Source organism: Saxophila tyrrhenica (assembly GCF_035928015.1).
Source record: "Saxophila tyrrhenica strain CCFEE 5935 chromosome Unknown scaffold_4, whole genome shotgun sequence".
Taxonomy (NCBI): Eukaryota; Fungi; Ascomycota; class Dothideomycetes; order Mycosphaerellales; family Extremaceae; genus Saxophila; species Saxophila tyrrhenica.
Window position 1 is genome coordinate 912,244 of NW_027041736.1, and position 17,551 is coordinate 929,794.

Genomic DNA, 17,551 nt, shown 5'->3' on the forward strand with positions numbered 1-17,551 from the left:
GAGGCCAAGCCGCCCAAGACTCCAAGTTGACTCGCGTCGGCTGTTGATTAATTGTATGTCTCTCTTCCATTTCGTGATCGAGACGCCGACTCACTGTCCATGTCTACACTTTTGTTATATCCTGTGCTGTTAGATGACACTCCCGTCGCAGACAGAGACACTTGGGGACTAAGGGACAACGGCTGACCCACTGGTCGCTTCGTCAACACCAGATCACAACATACCACAGCCAGCACAGCATGGCATACCACCGGCCCACCTTGAGCGCTACATACGTGCCTGGATACGATGACTTCTACCAACCCGCCCCGCCCGAACTCGTGGCACCCAAGCCGCACAACCCAACGACCGTCACGGAAGGCATCTCGCATATGGACCTCAGCGCCCAGAACCAGAGAGGGCCTATGAGCCCAGTTTACCCGAACAAACAGTACTCCAACCTCGTTTCAGACGACGCACCGCACCTCTCGCCTTTCCCAAAGCTGGTTAACAAGCCGACGAACGTGCCGCCTTCGGACGACGAGCTCGAAGCAACACTCGAGACTGCGCGAATCCACGTACTCAACTCAAACGACCCAGAGATGCAGCTGGCATGGGCGTCGGATGCGTTGGTGTACGTTGGAGTATGCGCGGACAATGAGGAAAGGACAGCGGCGGCGAAGCCGCAGGCTGCGAGATCGTCGACACCTAGGATCGAGCACCAATTGAAGACGGATGCCATGAACATAACCACGTTCCTCGCGGACCAGCACCACCCGAAAGCAGAGTTTCTGAGAGGCATGTGGCTGGAATGGGGTAGATTTGGACAACGGGAGGACAAGAAGGAGGCATTCCGATGTTACTCTAGGGCTGCGGACAGAGGATATGCGAGGGCAGAGTATCGTATTGGCATGCTTTACGAATCGTTCAACGATCCTGTCAAAGCTCTGCGGCACTATCACCGTGGTGTGGACGCTGGGGATGCGGCTTCTTGCTACAGGTTAGGCATGATGACCTTGCGAGGACAGCATGGCCAACAGCAGGACTACGCTACAGCAGTTGATTTGATACGGCGATCGGCTGAGGCTGCGGACGAGAACGCAGCTCAGGGCGCCTATGTATACGGCATGCTGCTCGCTCGTCAGCTACCACAGATTGATGTGCCACAGCAATTCTTGGCCCCGGACGAGCAACAAGCCCGCATCAACATCGAGAAAGCGGCGTATCTGAAGTTTGCCAAAGCGCAGCTCAAGATGGGCTCGGCGTACGAACTTGGCTCGCTTTGTTGTGATTTCAATCCGGCGCTGTCGGTTCACTACAACGCGCTTGCCGCGAAGCAAGGCGAAGCTGAGGCGGATATGGCACTCAGCAAGTGGTTCTTGGTTGGATCAGACAGGCTGTTCCCGAAGAACGAGGAGCTGGCATATACGTACGCTGAACGCGCAGCACAGAGTGGTCTCGCAACTGGCGAGTTTGCACTGGGCTACTTCCATGAGATTGGCATGTACACGCCTGTTGACTTGGCGAAGGCGATGGAGTGGTATCAGAAGGCGTCACAGCACGGCAATTCGGATGCCGACAGTCGAATCGAGGGTTTGCAACGAAAGCAAGTGCTTTCTAAGAAGGACCACGAAACCGTTGCGGTGTCCCGGATCAAGTCGATGCACGGGTCTATGCGTGGCGCAAGACCGGACCGATTCAAGCAGCAACCGCAGTCTTCCAGACTTAATCATAGCATTGTCCCGGAAGAGATTCCAACACCTGCGTATGCAAAGGGTGCCGCAATCCAGCATCCGCCGCCAAGAGGGTCCTCAATCACACCATACCCCGAGGACAACAGGCCACCTACCGTGGCGCCTGCCGATATCCGAGCCCAGTCGGTCACTCCGTATCCTCTTGAAGATGGCCCACCGAACGCTTCTCGCCTCGGACCATCCGGATACGGAACTCCACCACCTCCACGACCATCGACCACACTCAACCCTGATGTGCGACCAAGCAGTGCTTTCCAGCTAGCTCCTGAATACCGTTCAAGTTCTGCTGCTCCGATGCCTCAGCAACCGTACAACGGTGGTCCCATATACGCTGGCGGGCGGCCTTTGCCAGCTGTTCGTCCATCTACCGTGCAGCCGTTCGACCCTCGTGGCAGACCAGCTGCCGCTCCTAGGATAGCACCTGGACCGGCCGGCATCTCAGGCCTTCCATCACAACAACCTCCACCAGGCTCAGGCGCTCAGCGACCACCGATGCCACATCCATCCTCCACCCCTGCACCATCTCAACAACAGCGACCACCCCAATCCACAACACCAGCCCTCGACATTGGTTTCTCAGCACCCTACGAAGACCGCCGAGCCCGCCAATACGGCCCTGCTAGACCTTCACCTAGTCCTGCGCAAGTAGGTCCGCTCAAATCCAGCCAGACAATGCCCAACTTCGACCAGCAGCCACACAACCCATACTCCGCTCCCTCGTCTCGACCTGGTTCACGTCCGCCATCTGATGGCAGGAGGCCGGACACAAGCACGCCTAGGCCACCACAGAAGGACCCTGCACCGCCTGTGGCCAAGCCACCCCCCAAAGAGTCTACAGCACCTGCGCCAGCGAAGCCGCCCGGGAAGGGCCCGAAGACGTTTGATGAGATGGGCGTGCCGGCGCAGCAGAAGGATGGAGAATGTGTAAGTCTTATATTTGTTAACTGCGTGAAAGTGTAAGCTTACTGACCTGGCACAGGTCGTCATGTAATACCATTAGACCTTTGTAGCATTGTGGCGTTACAGCGCGAGGCGTACGGGAGGCATTTGGTCTATTAGAGCGTGGCATAGACCATGAGTAGAGGCAATTGGACTCAGCCTGGCTCCGCTTGGAGTCACAGCTGGCCAAGTGGTCAACACAATCTTCCCGCCGTCAGCATCTAGTGTACTCATAGTGCAGCCTGAATCAAGCGAAAGAGAAGTAGTGCCGTTGTACCATAGATTGTCTTTGTCTACAGCAGCAAGCGGCCATCAAGCCACAGGGCTATGGAGATGTGCTCATCGCACAGACCAGAATTGCTTTCAACCAAACTGCATGCATTTATATGTGATCTGCACCCAGCGCCTCGCTATGCTAATGCTCCAAGTCCTAATTCCACAGATCTTGTGCCCATCCAACTGAGACCGCCTCCTTCATACCATCCCCTCATAGATCCCAACTAACCCACTCCCTTTTTGGCGGCACCTCCGGCATCACACCACCCTGAAAACTGCCATTGTCCCTCACATAATCATACACCTGCTTCAGCGCCTCTCCGAGCGCCTGATACGTCTCTGCGCTCGCCTCCACATCCGGGTTCGGCCCTGGCGCTCCGTCTGGCATCCAGATCCGTTCCTTCTTGCCTGTCTGCTGGTTGCGATAGAATGGCAGCTTGTCTTCGTAGAACACCGATTTGCCTTTTAGAGAGGTGATTGGGGGGCCTGAGGTTCTGGGAGTGCCGCCGCCGCCGCTGCCGAAAGCGGAGGAGTTGGACGTTGGTTGCTGGGCTGCGAATGGGTTGGTGTTCCGGTTGGCGCCGGATGAATTGGCACCGAAGGCTGAAGGCTGGCTGGTGGCGCCGAAGGGGGACGATTGTTGACCGGGTGCTGAGGGTTGGCCGAAGGCTGAAGTATTCGTGGCGCCACCGCCACCTTGTGCTGAAGCGTTGCCGAACGTGCTTTGTCCGAATGCTGGTGCTGCTGTGCTGGCTGCGCCGAATGGTGATGCTTTGCCAAAGGCCGACTGCTGCTGAGGCTGGGAGGTCTGCCCGAAAGGAGATGTCTGTTGTCCGGGTTGCGAAGGTTGCCCAAAAGCGGACGTCTTTTGACCCGGCTGTGAAGGCTGACCGAATGCGGAAGGCTGCTGGCCTGGTTGCGAGGGCTGCCCGAATGCTGACTGCTGTTGGCCAAACGGTGAGGCTTGTTGATTAGGCTGTGATGCTTGCCCGAAAGCGCTTTGGCCAAATGATGGAGTGCTCGATGCAGCTCCGCCAAATGGTGATGGGTTGCTTGCACCGCCTCCTAGAGCTGACGGCTGGCCGAACGCACTTCCAGCGTTTGGTGTGGAAGACTGTCCAAAAGCTGAGCCACCGGTAGCCGCTGCTTGGCCGAATGGCGTACTGCCCGTGTTTGTAGATGTCTGACCGAAAGGCGAGGCGCCTCTGAGTGCACTTGGCTTTCCGAATGCTGCCGAACCACCCCCAAGCATAGATGGCTGACCGAAAGCAGACGAAGATCCTCCGCCTAATGATGATGGTTTCCCAAATGCTGAGCCGCCGCCGCTCTGACCACCAAAGCCTGAAGTCGGCGCGGATGCTTGACCAAAAGCGCTGCCAGTGCCTAGGTCAGACGGTTGCCCAAAAGCGGAGGATCCCGATGGTTGGCCGAAAGCTGTACTGCTGCTGGAAGCTGTGGGGGCAGGGTTATTGTTCGGCTTTTCTGTCCAAGTGAAATTGCCCGTAGGCTTAACTACTTGGTCGAGGCGGTTTGGGTGCTCATGTTCGCCATCCATGACATATTTGATCGCTCCATCGAGGTCGTTGAGAATCTGCTGAGCGCGGTCGTTCGCTTGAGCGAGCGCTGCCTGCTCAGTCTGCTCATACTGTTGAGTGCTGCCGGATGCTTGGGCCAGGTAGTACTGAAGTCGGAATTCTTCCGGAGATTGCTCTAGCAGGCCTTCCAGAAGCTGACGAGGCGCCTCTCTGCCGGGTCCATAGGCGGAAAGTGGCCACGTCGGTCGCTCGTCGCCAAAGGTGAGGTCGGCTTTGATAGCATCACGGCTCAGAAGGTATGATGGATTCTGACTCGACGTTGAGCTCTGGCTGGAATCGCGAGGTGGGTGGTAGTTGTGGCAACCCGCTGCAAAGTATGTTAGCAGGTGATCGAGAGGGCGACTTCTACTATGAGGACATACAACCAAATCTACAAGTTCCTCGCTCGTAGAACTTGCAGACCGGCTTGTGGGTATTGTTGTTGCTATCGTCGCGGCTATCATCGCGCCTGTTCCCTCGATTGAAGTAACTCATGTTGCGCTGGTGGAGTAGTTCTCATAGTGTGACATCGAAGGAAGCCTTCGTTTTGAAGACGTGACACTCAAGTCGCCAGCTGTGCGCGTTTGACGCGTTGTGCTCCTGATCTAGGCGCGAGCGCAAATAAGAAAGGACCTAGGCGTTCGAGATGTCTTTGCTGGTTGTGGGCAAGCTACAAGGATGTATAAAGCAAGCAAGCTGAAGGCAAGTAGAGAGTGACTTGAGATGTCGTCGAGCACGTGTCCGAAGGTTAATGTTAAGTTCAAGGTTGTGCTAGCTCAATGCTTAATTGCGATGAGTGCCTGCCACGTACTACTCCAATGCTCCACGCTTCTTTCTCTTGCTCGTGGGGCATGGACACATACAAGAGAGCGCGCATATAAGAGCAGACACACGACCGCGCTATACATCGAACCCTTGGAAGCGACAACCCCCTCTTCCCACACCTGACGGACATGTGCGCATCCCCACCTCATGCACCCCATCTCTGTCTTGACGTTTGGCATCTTCCTGTCAGGCTACATTACTGCGCGCTGGGATCTGGTCTCGCAGCTCATTGAGCTCGCTGTCTTCGCCTGGGATCGAGGCGTGATCACTCGAGCAGCCAAGGGTTTCGGCGTCCTCTCCATCTTCTTCGTCCTGATCCTCATACCGATCGAGCGCATCGCGAATAAGGAGGTAGAACTGGTCAGTTTGACGGCAAGGGCAGGAATGTAGTGGCATCGGTTGACGAGGTTTTACAGCATCCCCGCCCGCCCGAAACTGGCATATCCGCAAGGGAGCAATTACGGCGGCGTGGCTCGTTCTAAAGCGCCGTCGTCCGCCTGCCGCGGATGCCAACTCGCAAGCATGATTTGATGCGCATCTTCTGGCCGTCTGATGCTCCAAGAGATGATATACCCAGTGTGTTATTGGGATGGAGGAACTCAGAGTACGATGTGTTGGTGGTGGGGATGCTACAGGGCGTCAAGGTGGGCTGGCATTATGAGGCCTGGTATACGCGCAAGCTGACAAACTCAGTTTGAAAATGTCAAACATGCGCTCAGCATGCGATTCCTCTTCCGCGGATGTCCACATCCGATTGAAAACATTGTTGAGAGGTGCGGAGGGAAGAATATTGAAGTATTGGGCACGTTGAACGACAAGGATACCCCCAAGCCATTCAATCGCCATGAGCTTTCTTTACATACTGTCCCGCGAAGCAAGATACCAAGGATCGATTGCGCAGAGGATGCAGGAGTCACCGTCCAGATCGTCACGTTTGACAGACCAGATCCGGACCGGATGCAGTACCTTTCGCTGACACAGATCTCACTTGCACTTGGCGACAAGCGAGGGACGTTCGGCTCAGAGGTCCCTTTTGACACAATCGACAAGGAAGAAGACCTCGAGCGGAAGCGAAGGGAAGCATTGGTCGACAAGCTCAAGTTGCATACTGTTGTAAAGCATCCTCGCACGGAGAAAGAACTGGCTCTCGACAGTATCATCAACCAGATCAACTGCTCTGCTGAAGTGGACCAGCTCATGCAAAGCAATATTGGTCTCGTTGGAGTAAGAGTTAAGAGGACGCAGAGCGTGAGCGAGCGTGTTGTTCTATCTGCCACAAACGCTTATGCCACATTCTTGATACGGCTAAAAGATGCGTTCAAGCAGCATATCTGGCCGTTTGCCTCCAAGGTATTCATCTTCTGCCTGATGGCACACCGCATCATAGCGGAAGGCCTCATCCTACTGCTTGACTGGCGTCCTGTGCCGGAGTCGGCAGCTCTGAAAGACATCTCCGCCACAGCTCAACAGGTCGATATCCGGCTGCAGCAGTTCTGCTATTGGCCCAAGCAGTACCTCACGCTGCACAGGCGACGAAAAGACTGGGTAAGCATCACGAACAGCCACCCGGAGTACATCCGCTTCTTCAACAGTCTGTGGCTCGTCGCGAACGACGTGATCATTGGCATCGCACTCGGCTCGTACATCTTTGAGAACGCCGACTTCGTGGCCACTCAAATGGACCAGTTGATCGACATCTATTCCATCGACGGACTCCAGCGAATGATCGAGTGGCTCATGGGCTGGCCTGCTGGTCTCAAACTCAACAACGAGCTTGCCAAATTCCTCGGCGACCTGTTCCTGTGGGTTATTGACTACTGGGATAATTGCATGAGGCAACTACAGCCAGCACTGCCGCACATCATACGCCTAATTGGTATCAGCTCCTTTGCCGGCGCTTCGCTGCCTATCTCGATGTTCTCGGACCTGGTCTCGCTGCTCACGATCCACATCTACTCCTTCTACGTTGCCAGCGCTCGAATATACAACTGGCAGCTCAGCATCATCGTCTCGCTCTTCCACCTGTTCCGAGGCAAGAAGCGAAACGTACTACGAAATCGTATCGACAGCTGCGACTACGACCTGGACCAGCTTCTTCTTGGGACCATCCTCTTCACGTTGCTCTTCTTTCTTCTCCCGACGGTTGCGGTCTTCTACGCAACCTTCGCTGGCGCTCGTATCGCCATCATCGCGCTCAAAGCTGGTCTGGACACCTGGCTGGCATGTCTAAATCACTTTCCGCTGTTTGCATTAATGTTACGAATCAAGGACTCCAGGCGTTTACCGGGCGGGATACGATTTGAATTGCAAGATACCTCTGCTGCGTTGCTTTCACCAAAACACAATACACATAGTGAGCCACGACCTCAATCGGCCCCGACATCCTACATCAAACTAAAGGTTTGCCATTAGCCCCTCCAAAACCAGTTAAACCCCAGCTAATACGACGCCAGTCCATCCCCCTCCCTTTGACGCAAACTTTCGCCCAGTATGCCCAACTCGGCCACCGCGTCCGCAAACACTACTTCTCCCCCCGCGTCTTCCTGGCCATCGTGTCTGGCCAGTTCGTCCCGCCGATTCATAGAAAGAATCTTTACGGGCTGCAGTACAGCATGCTTCCGAAGCAGCGGGTGAGTGTGGGCGAGCTGTGGCGGCTGCTTACGGAAGATCGGAGGGAGAAGCAGATGGAGGTCGCGAATGGGTTTGTGGTGAACGGGTTTCCTGCTGGCGCTGGAGCGAGGAGAGGTGCAGGGCGGAAGGGTGGGGTAGGGTATTGGTGGAGTCGGTAGATAGATGCCGGACACAACCGGCATAGTCATGAGTTGTTACGTTGAGATTGAGGAGAAAATTGAACCAAAGTCTGCTTCAATCGTGGTGTCTCGCCAGACAAATCGATCGTTCCTCGAGTCAAAGTTTCATACACAGGATAGCTTCACGCCTAATCAGCCTCGCAAAACGCCCGCATGTCCAATCATTAGAAAGTCGCTCTAAACGCTAGTCTCCGGCGTCTCATTATCCGCCACAACGGCTACGCCCAACCCTCTATCGGGGCTGGACCGTATAATCTGCTCCTGTTTCCGCGCGCGCAAGAAGTCCGATACCGCCCGAATGAGAATGAACCAGCCAATAATCATCAAAACATAGGAAAGCCAGTCTGCTGTCGACAAACCATCAGTCATGCCGTCCGGACCAGCACCGCTGACTACTGCATTCGGATCGAAATCGTGTGCGTTCGGATCATCTGGTACGCCGTCTGTGGGTGCGTCTGGTCCTGGAGCGCCGTCCATGGGTCCTTTGTTGGAGGCGTAGCGCATAGAGAAGCCGAATTGCACGAGCGTGATGCCGAGGCCGGCTCTTGAGCCGTGTTTGGCAGCGTGCGTGGTGTGGAGAAGATATGTGAGGAGGAAGCCGATGAGCTGGAAAGACATGGAGATGAGGGCGTTCCAGACAAACGAGAAAAGCGAGCCGACTAGCAGACCATCGACAAAGACATCGTCTGGGTTGCCGCTGGCGCCGTAGGTGGAGAGAACTGTCGTTTCCCAATATGGTGGCGTGGCATCTGCTGCTGCTTGTTCGTAGGTTGGTGGTTTCTCCTCAAGCTCCTCGCCTGGCCGTGGCTTCGCTGTAATGTTCGCGAAGACACCGTCGTTGGCTTGACTACCGCCACCTACAACTCTCCCACTGCCTCCGGGTGGCGGTACGAAGACGGGTATCTCTGTGACTGTCCGCTGTGGCGCGGTCGGCCGTGCTCCTCCTTGCGGACTGCTGCCGTCGCTTGGCGATCTCGAAGGTGTGCGATCACTCTGTATCAGCCGCCGTTGGTCTCGTGGCTGCTCGTCATCGCTGTCGTCATCTGAGGGCGCATCGAAGGCATCGTTGAGGTTGCGCTGCTGCTCGTTCTGTGGCGGCGGGGTGTCGTGGGAAGGTCGCCGCGAGCTGTTCTGAGAGCGAAAGGAAGGGGGTGGAGAGTTCGGGACGGCGATGCGCGAGCGGGTGTCTTCGTCGTCGTCTGCTGCTGCTATCTGTAATGGGGGTTGGTCAGCCTGGATGTCGACGCGCAAGCACGGGCGGCTACGGCTACGCACTCTTTCATATCGCTGCGGAGCCATCGCTCCTATATCTTGATGTGGCGACCAGGAGGGTATGGGTATGGTGTCGGAGAGGGTAGATGGAGGGGTGGGAAGGGATGGCGTCGTAGGTGGTCGTTCCTGCAGACACAACCACCGGGTGCGATCGAACGTTCCAGCGTCGCTGAAGGGCGGAGGCGTGGGTGTCATCGACGGGAGTGGCTAGTCCCGCGCGCTAGTCCCAAAGCTTCTCGGCTCGTGGCGCTGCACCGCCACATTTGGTCCAGATTCACGATTAACATTGTTGAACTCCTCACGCACTGCATATTATCAGACTGCACGGTACGCTCCATGAATCTCACAAAGCTTCATTTGGGCCAGTTACTGAGGGTCAACAACTCCTGGTACACACATCATGGACGACGACGACGACATGCCCCAGCTTCCCGCTGACACACTGCAGCTGCTTCAACAGTTCATCACTGAAAAGGACGAACAAGACAAGGCTTTTGAAAACCTGAAGACCAAGGCCGAAGAGCGTTTCGAGAATGGTAGCACAAAGCTATCGATGGCTCTGTTCGGCGAAGACTGGAATGCCAGTCAATTCTGGTATACGGATGCAACTGCCCGAACGCTTGCATACCAGCTTCTCGACGGTGTGACTGCAGACAGCGCCATTGCCGTGGTGTCAGCTCCCAGCGTCTACATACAGCTTCGGGAGATCCTGAGCGAGTCCGATGTTAAGATCAAACCGAAGCTCTGCCTTCTAGAGTTCGACAATCGCTTTGACGTCGTGGGAACGGACTTCCTCTTTTACGACTTTCAACATCCGCTTCGCCTGCCACCGGAGCTGAAAGCAAAGTTCGACCGCATCATCTGCGACCCACCATTCCTATCAGAAGACTGCCAATCCAAAACAGCACTTACTGTCCGGTACTTGTCTCGAACGTGGGCTTCCGGGACGCTGAAGTTGATTTCCTGCACTGGCGAGCGAATGGAGTCCCTCATGGCCAAATTGTACGGCAAGATAGGGATGTTGACCACCACGTTCGAACCCCAACACAGCAAAGGCTTGAGCAACGAGTTCTTCTGCTATGCAAACTTCGAGTGCAATGATTGGACGTGGCGGCAGCCTGTCTGAGAGTCAGTGGATCTATCGAAATGCATGAGAAAGACAGAGAACTAACGATCTCTTCGTCTAGCAAGGCCATGCGTCGTTCCCTGGCGCAAAAGGCGGTGGAAGAATGCTCACGGAGGCGGGCACTGCGCCGGGCATCTCCTGCAGTGGTCGTAACTCGCTTGACATTCTGCAGGACAACGTGTCACATTCGGGCACCCAACACTACTGCAACAGCAACGATCTATGCCGACCGGCTCCACCGCCGGATGGCGCGATTATGCAAGGCTGTTGGCTGTGGAATATTGCCCGGGTAGACGGTACTGAACTTTGTACTGCAGGTACACCCAATGCCGTTCAGTATCTTCACCGTTCTTCGGTCTTTCTCGATCTCGGCATCTCGGCGTCTGCTCGGCATGTGCGGCAGACGGATGTGCCAGCTGCTTGCGACGTCCGAGAATCTCGGCCCGTCTCACGCAAAGAAACGACGACCCTGCTTCGCCAGATGTGATGTGTCCCGTCTTCGAAAGGCATCTTCCTTCCGTGAGTGGACAGCGAAGCCGGAATGGAGTCCGCTCATAATAGAAAGTCCATGTGTACTTTCCAGCGTTGCCAGCCCAGCCATTGGTCTATCCCGTAAAATCGACGGCAGCGTGCTGTAGTTCCGTCCAGAAGATCCGACCCACCAGCAAGCTCCAGCTGTGGCTAGCTGGAGGATCACTACTAGCCCTAGGGTCTGAGAGCGCCCTTGGGGCGCCTTGGAAGTTACCAGAGCCGTGGCATTACCTGAGCATAATGCATCGCCCCAGCCATTGAGAAGAGCCGGTTCACCAAATTCTTGTGTAACACAGCGGGTCAATTGTCATTGGAACCGCCGTGTCCATTCAATCCTCAGCAGGCAGCCGCAAGATCGGCTGACCATGTTTTCTCCAGTGTGCCGTTGGCAGACGGTTGTCGAGCTCCATCACTTTCGAGACATCTCGACCGGTCGTTTGCCCACCGTCGCCATGCTCCATCATCCATGTCCGGCACAGTGTTTGACTCCTACAGCTTCTGCTCACATTCAACGTCCTTCTCCACGCTAAGGCGGGGAGCAGCTTCCTGCGTCTACAGCGGTTGTTTCTGGATGGTGCCCCGAACGCTTGCTCACACCACACGACGCCCATGCAGAGTGCAACGCCACCACGAGCTCGTCTCGTGGTCGCCCGAGCTTCGGGCGTTCGCCACGTCGCCGCTAAAGACGCCGTGTAACCCGAGCGAAACCAACCACTTGTAGTGCAAGACGGGTCAGGCTCTGTCGCACTATACTACTGAAAAATGTCCAGGGTGCGGGGTTGTTTCCCAGCCGGTTGGAAAACAGGCTTCCCCGTCCGATTGTGATGACGCGATCGATGGCAACGGCGGAGGTGCAGGGGATAGCCTGCATGGGCAGGAACCAATCGAGTCAAAGGCACAGAGCTTGCAAAGCTCCCGTCGAACGCCAGTCATTTGGGAATGCAATCAATTTCGCATACGCTCTTTATCGTGGTATGCGAGGATGAGCGCCAGGGATAGATTATTGAATCACTCAGAAGCAATGCAATGTATGAAGCTGTGAGCCGTGCTTCTCCGTTCAAGATTCAGAGATTCAGTCTGATCAGAGTGTTGCGTCGATCTCATCTCGCCAACTCAACTCTTACGGCCATTCGTCGATCCGTTGACGATGAGCGGTCCTCCCTCTACCGTACTCTTCTTGCTCTTCCGCGGAGGTGGGTCAACCGGCGTTGCTTCGGTGTCGAAGCGAACCGCCAGCATCCTGTCGTTCCATGTGCTGCCGTCGAGTTCTTCGATCGCAGCTTGAGCCTGTTCGGAGGTCGCGAAGGTGATGATGGCGTTGCCTCGTGACCGAAACGTTGACTTGCCCTTCGAGTTGACCTTGGCCTCGCGTTTGTGATCGAGTTTCGTGATCTCGCCGTAGACTCTGAAGAGCCTCTGGATGTCACTGTCTTTGACGTCGTAGCTGAGGTTACTGACGAAAACGCCGCGGTACTCAGTTCGTACGCTGCCGCGGTCGACTCTCGTCGGGATACCCGAAGATCCAGTAGCATAACGTGGGCCTCGAGTTGCTGGCGCTGCTGCTGGCGCTGTCTTTGTGTATGGAGCAAATGTCCTTGGAACTTCTTGTGGCTGAACCGCTCGTATGTAAGGCACATTCGCTGCGATCGATACTGGGCTCGGAGGTGACTGTTGTAGATTGCTGAAGGTAACACTCGAAGTAGAATAAGCGATTTGATAGGCCGAAAGCTGCTGTGCCCGCATCATCTGCATTGAGGCCATCTGCTGGGCGAGGACATCTTGCTGCGTTGGAACGGGCGGTGGCGACAGCTGATTTGGACATGGCTGTTGAGCCTTGCCCGCCGGTGCTGCAAGAGTCGGCATACTCGCGACATTCTTCCACATGAGCCTTGGAGCGCGGTTCGGCGTGGTTTCCCACAACTCGACGTACAGCTTTCTTCCGCTCACGTTGTCGGCGGAGAGGTACTCTGCAGCAAAAGTTACTATGGCTTCCAGTATTGTCCCTAAGGCGTCTTACCAAAGCAGCAAACTGCCTCGTCCAGCTTTCGGACCGTGATGGTCGCTCTTCCATTGGCGTAGACTGATACGTGACCAACGTGCGATGCCGCAGGACGAACGATGTCCTTCAAGTCCTGCCAGGTGCATCCATTGTGGATCTTCACCGTCCACGCTCGTCAGTAGATGCCACACCTCACATAGTCTCCTTCACGTACACCCCATATCTGGACAAACCATGGTCCCACGCCTGCGCTGATGTCTCGCGGCACACGTGGACCAAAATTGTGTGACATAGCTCGCGAGGTCAATATTCAGTGGTCCAGATTGAGGCAAAAAGATCCAGTATAAGAATCCGACAAGAGCCACCGCCCAGGAGCAAACTGGAATCCCCTTAATAGCAAGCTCATAGAACCCTTCGGGAACCTCGAGCGGTGTCGATGTCGGTTGCGAACGTGGCCTCAGACCTTCGTTTCAAGACACAAAGCGTTTCTAGAAGGCGAGGAGTGAGGTACACAGGTCGGTCGCCGTCGGTAGTTTGGTATGGTTGAATGACGAAGAACCTCATAAATCCCGGAAAGACTAAACAACAGGCAACGATCAGCCTAACAGCGAATGCCCGGCGCAGGCGCCATTTATACTGTGTCGCGGGCGAACCTGAGGCTACTTTGCTAGCCTCAAGCCATCACAGGCAATGGCGTTCCAGCGGACTGTCGAAGTCTGGGACATTATGCTCCCCAGATCCGTGGGAGCGTTTGAGCCGCCTGTGCCATTACAGTGATCGGGCCAATTGGACGCTATGCGTGGTTGGAGACACGTTCGCAAGGTCAATCCATGGTCGATACCCTTGTTGCTAAAGCGTGCATTAGACACACCTAAGATTCTGCTGAAGAACAGGCTGGAACCAACCGTATGATCCTGGGCAAGGTGCATGTAAGCTGCATAGCCATGCATGCAGGGTCCTGTAGCAGTCGAACCCTCCTGGGTACGGTCTAACGCGTTTGAGTGGGGTTGACGGCAGCCATATCGAGTCGAAAACTAACGATTTCTGCAGGATATTACAAGTTCCGAACGGGAGGAAGGCGAATTTCTCAAGGCCTGCTATCGTGGCGCTGTACACTGCCTGATCCTCTTGTCCGCGGCTCACGTTCGTAGAGTTCCTCAAAGGTACTCCCATGCAGCCGATGTGGTGCATGCTGGTACTAGCATCCGGGTACCTGTTGCGTCTGTTGCGCAGTCTTCCAGATGGCCATGGTGACAGCTTAACGCAGCGTGCTGGAGAGGCGGAGCGAAGTCCGGTATGTTGTGTAACGTCGACTGAAGCACACGGGAATATGAAGATGGAGGCATGCGGTATGGACAAGCCGGCAAGACTGTTGTCGACGACAATGGCAGCGTAAGATAGAGGTGAAGTCGATAGAGAGCCCGCCGTTTCGGGCGGGCCAAACTCAAAAACGAATGCTTGTTGGATGCCATATCCTGGTGAGGTTGGAGGGTGCTGTTGCCGTTCTGCGGAGTACGCTGGCAGTCTGCAAAATTCATTTGCCTGTACAACACCTCTGTTGAATGTACGACGCATATCTACAGGTTCCCACGAGTCCCGACAAGCCTACTCATCATGGACGACGCCTGGCTCGCGACTTTGACGGCACCGCCAACAACATCTCGAGCCAAACCACAACAGAAACGGCGAGCGTCGTTGCTCGAACAGCCTGTAAGAGCAGCCTCATCTCCGCGGTACGCTCAGTTCTGATTGCTTGCTAGGCCGAACAGAAGGCTGATGTTGCTATAGAAGCCATTCAGGAGGCTAACGAGGAGGACAACCCGTGGAGCGGCCCGGCAAAGGCATCTGTCTCAAGGAGGAGCCAGAGTTACAGCGACTTCTATGATGTGGTGAATTCGTACGCGAAACTCAATGGACAGTCCAGAAGAAGGAGGAGTAGTGTCGGGAGCCACGAAAAAATTGCACACAGAGGCGGCGTCGAATTGGATTTTGACGAGGAGTTTACATTACTGGAAAGCGAACTGCTGGAGGGAAGTCACCAAGGCTACGAAACATATCTTGACCAGCTTCAGCTGTCAAGTTCACACCTAGGCAGTCTGCTCGGCTCGACTCAGGATACACTGGATCTTCTGTCCACGCTTTCTGGATCCTTCAAAAGTGTAGAAAGTCAGACGAACGCCTTCCGGCAGCAATGCGAGTCACTTATCACAGAGCAGAGGCGGTTGGAGGCGCTGGCTGACGCCGTGGAGGAGAATGCTCGCTACTACACCTACCTGGAACCGATGACACGACGTCTCAATGCTCCTGGAGCCGCGAACCTGGTCAAGGGTAATGATTTCCCCGAAATGCTGTCGAACCTGGACAACTGCTTGGCATACATGGAGTCTCACCCCAAGCATAAAGAGTCTGAAACCTACAGGAGCAGGTATCGGCTACTGCTCACACGGGCTTTGACCCTGATTCGTCACCACTTCACAAAGTCTCTTGGTGATATAGCTGCCGATATCAGCAAGCGCGTCCAGGGTGGCCAGCTCAAAGAGACCACTCACTCGGCATTGCTGTATGCAAAGTTCCGCGTGCCAGCGCCTGAGCTCAAGACGCTCGGTTTGGAGATTCAGAAGCGAGCAGTGCCTACTCCAGATGATGTTGATGCCGGACGTGAACCAGAATACATGAGCCTGCTGCGCGAGCTCTACGAGTCTTACTCTGCCGCGCGTGGCCGTCTCATGCTACCTTTGGTCAGCAAAAAGATGGCAGAACTTGCTGGGACGTCGCAGCAAGCTGATGTACTGGATTTTGCAAAGTCAAGCTTGAGTTTCCTGCGTGGCATCTGTCTGGACGAATACGAGCTTTGGTTCGAGTGGTTCGAGACAGAGGGCGCCTTGCACGATTTTCTGGAGAGCTTGACAGAGCCCATGTTTGACTATCTCCGGCCCAAGGTCATCCATGAGACCAAGCTGGAGAAACTTTGCGAGCTGTGCGCGATGGTCCAAGGTCGATACATGGACACCGATTCGGATGACGAGGATGACGATGATCTTGAGAGCGCAGTGTCAGGACCAGCGCCGGATGGCAGGACGCTTGGGCGTAAGCTCGACTTTGGCAGCTTAATACAGCCTGGACTGCAGGATGCGCAGACGAGGCTAGTCTTTCTCGCAATGAACGTGCTGCGAGATGGAATCGAAAATTACAAGCCGCAGCCCGAAGACCTGGAGTGGCCTAGGAAGTCATCTGCACCAGCGACGAATGGTAGCAAGGCTGGACCAGTGCTCTCGGGAAAGCGTGACACGTCGTCAACGAACAAAAAGGCGCCAGCAACCGTCGTCGAAGACGCAGATGATGGTGCAAGCATGTTCAGCAAACAGCTCACTACCAAGGACGGCGCACCACCAGCCCACAACTGGTACCCCACCCTTCCCAAGGCCATCTGGCTCCTTCGCCGCATCTATCGCTTGGTCAACAGCACCGTGTTTGACGACCTTGCCCACCGGATAGTCCACTCCACCATCGCTTCCCTCTTGTACGCAAGCAATCAAGTCTCATCCAAGAAGACCACCCCAGATGGCCAACTCTTCTTGATCACCCACCTTCTCCACCTCAAACAACAGATCGTCGCCTTCGACATCGAGTTCATCCCACCCGAAGTCGAGTTCGACTTCTCCTCATACACCAACACCTTCTACGAGCTCCGCGAGCGCGGCAACCTCTGGAACCCGGCCAGCTGGGTTCGTCTCGTAAGCGGAGCTCTGGGAGGTGGCCTGCTCCCCAAGGTCGTAGAGAACATGCTCGACGCCAAAGCTGAACTCGATGGCCGGCTCCGCACGGTAATCAATGACTTCGTCAACGGCCACGCCCAGCACATCACTGCTCCCATCGAACCGACTTCCATCTCGGAGGCGAAGACGAAGCAAGCGTTCGATGCTCTGAAAGCTGTCCGTACCGTGCGAGGACTGGCGGAGAAAGACGTCCCCGCTATCCGTGCGAAGCTAATGGAGTTTGTGGACGATGCGCGGACGAGGGAGACGTTGGTGGCGGCTGTGCGGGACCAGGTGGTTATGAGCTATGAGGACTTCTTCGATGCGCAGAGCGAAGGGCAGACGAGGCGGCTGAGTCGGAAGGGTAAAGGACGGGAGGATGAGGTCTGGGGTCCAGAGTTGTTTGTGGAGGCTATGGAGAGGGTGTTTCAAGTAGGACAGATGGTTGGAGAGGACGATGGTGGCAGTGAGGGGAGTGGGCATGTCAGCGATTGAGCATATGAAAATATTAATTGAAGTTGAGTAATGTCTGCATACGTCGTCTATTCTCTGCAAGTGCTGCCATGGGACAACGCTGTACCTACAGGACATTGCTTGCTTCTGTTGCGGCACTGCGCTGCTATGGCGTTGCGACAACGTTAGGAGCATTTTCCCATCGCATCGCCAACAATTCATCCTCGTGCTGAGCATTGCCAATCGCGTGCCGCTTTC

The 17,551-nt window shown here is 55.4% G+C and overlaps 7 protein-coding genes across 7 annotated transcripts; 4 read left to right on the forward strand and 3 right to left on the reverse strand.

Moving 5' to 3' along the window:
* Positions 1-239: 239 nt before the first annotated feature.
* LTR77_003015 (uncharacterized protein) lies at positions 240-2,724 on the forward strand (the record flags this gene model as incomplete). The annotated part of the gene is made up of 2 exons (XM_064800273.1): positions 240-2,657; positions 2,713-2,724. The coding sequence occupies 2 exons, from the start codon at positions 240-242 to the stop codon at positions 2,722-2,724; spliced, it is 2,430 nt and encodes an 809-aa protein (XP_064661612.1).
* A 435-nt stretch (positions 2,725-3,159) lies between these two features.
* Positions 3,160-5,017, reverse strand: LTR77_003016 (uncharacterized protein; the record flags this gene model as incomplete). The annotated part of the gene is made up of 2 exons (XM_064800274.1): positions 3,160-4,850; positions 4,906-5,017. The coding sequence occupies 2 exons, from the start codon at positions 5,015-5,017 to the stop codon at positions 3,160-3,162; spliced, it is 1,803 nt and encodes a 600-aa protein (XP_064661613.1).
* Positions 5,018-5,494: 477 nt separating this feature from the next.
* On the forward strand, positions 5,495-8,136 carry gpi1 (pig-Q; the record flags this gene model as incomplete). Its single annotated transcript, XM_064800275.1, has 3 exons — positions 5,495-5,707; positions 6,041-7,747; positions 7,837-8,136. The coding sequence occupies 3 exons, from the start codon at positions 5,495-5,497 to the stop codon at positions 8,134-8,136; spliced, it is 2,220 nt and encodes a 739-aa protein (XP_064661614.1).
* A 198-nt stretch (positions 8,137-8,334) lies between these two features.
* LTR77_003018 (uncharacterized protein) lies at positions 8,335-9,456 on the reverse strand (the record flags this gene model as incomplete). Its single annotated transcript, XM_064800276.1, has 2 exons — positions 8,335-9,369; positions 9,433-9,456. The coding sequence occupies 2 exons, from the start codon at positions 9,454-9,456 to the stop codon at positions 8,335-8,337; spliced, it is 1,059 nt and encodes a 352-aa protein (XP_064661615.1).
* A 373-nt stretch (positions 9,457-9,829) lies between these two features.
* On the forward strand, positions 9,830-11,042 carry EFM5_1 (Protein-lysine N-methyltransferase efm5; the record flags this gene model as incomplete). Its single annotated transcript, XM_064800277.1, has 2 exons — positions 9,830-10,549; positions 10,617-11,042. 2 exons carry the CDS (start codon positions 9,830-9,832, stop codon positions 11,040-11,042), a joined length of 1,146 nt encoding a protein of 381 aa, XP_064661616.1.
* Positions 11,043-12,199: 1,157 nt separating this feature from the next.
* On the reverse strand, positions 12,200-13,377 carry LTR77_003020 (uncharacterized protein; the record flags this gene model as incomplete). Its single annotated transcript, XM_064800278.1, has 3 exons — positions 12,200-13,053; positions 13,104-13,218; positions 13,300-13,377. The coding sequence occupies 3 exons, from the start codon at positions 13,375-13,377 to the stop codon at positions 12,200-12,202; spliced, it is 1,047 nt and encodes a 348-aa protein (XP_064661617.1).
* A 1,322-nt stretch (positions 13,378-14,699) lies between these two features.
* Positions 14,700-17,335, forward strand: COG3 (Golgi transport complex subunit 3; the record flags this gene model as incomplete). Its single annotated transcript, XM_064800279.1, has 2 exons — positions 14,700-14,795; positions 14,846-17,335. The coding sequence occupies 2 exons, from the start codon at positions 14,700-14,702 to the stop codon at positions 17,333-17,335; spliced, it is 2,586 nt and encodes an 861-aa protein (XP_064661618.1).
* Between the last annotated feature and the right edge of the window lie 216 nt (positions 17,336-17,551).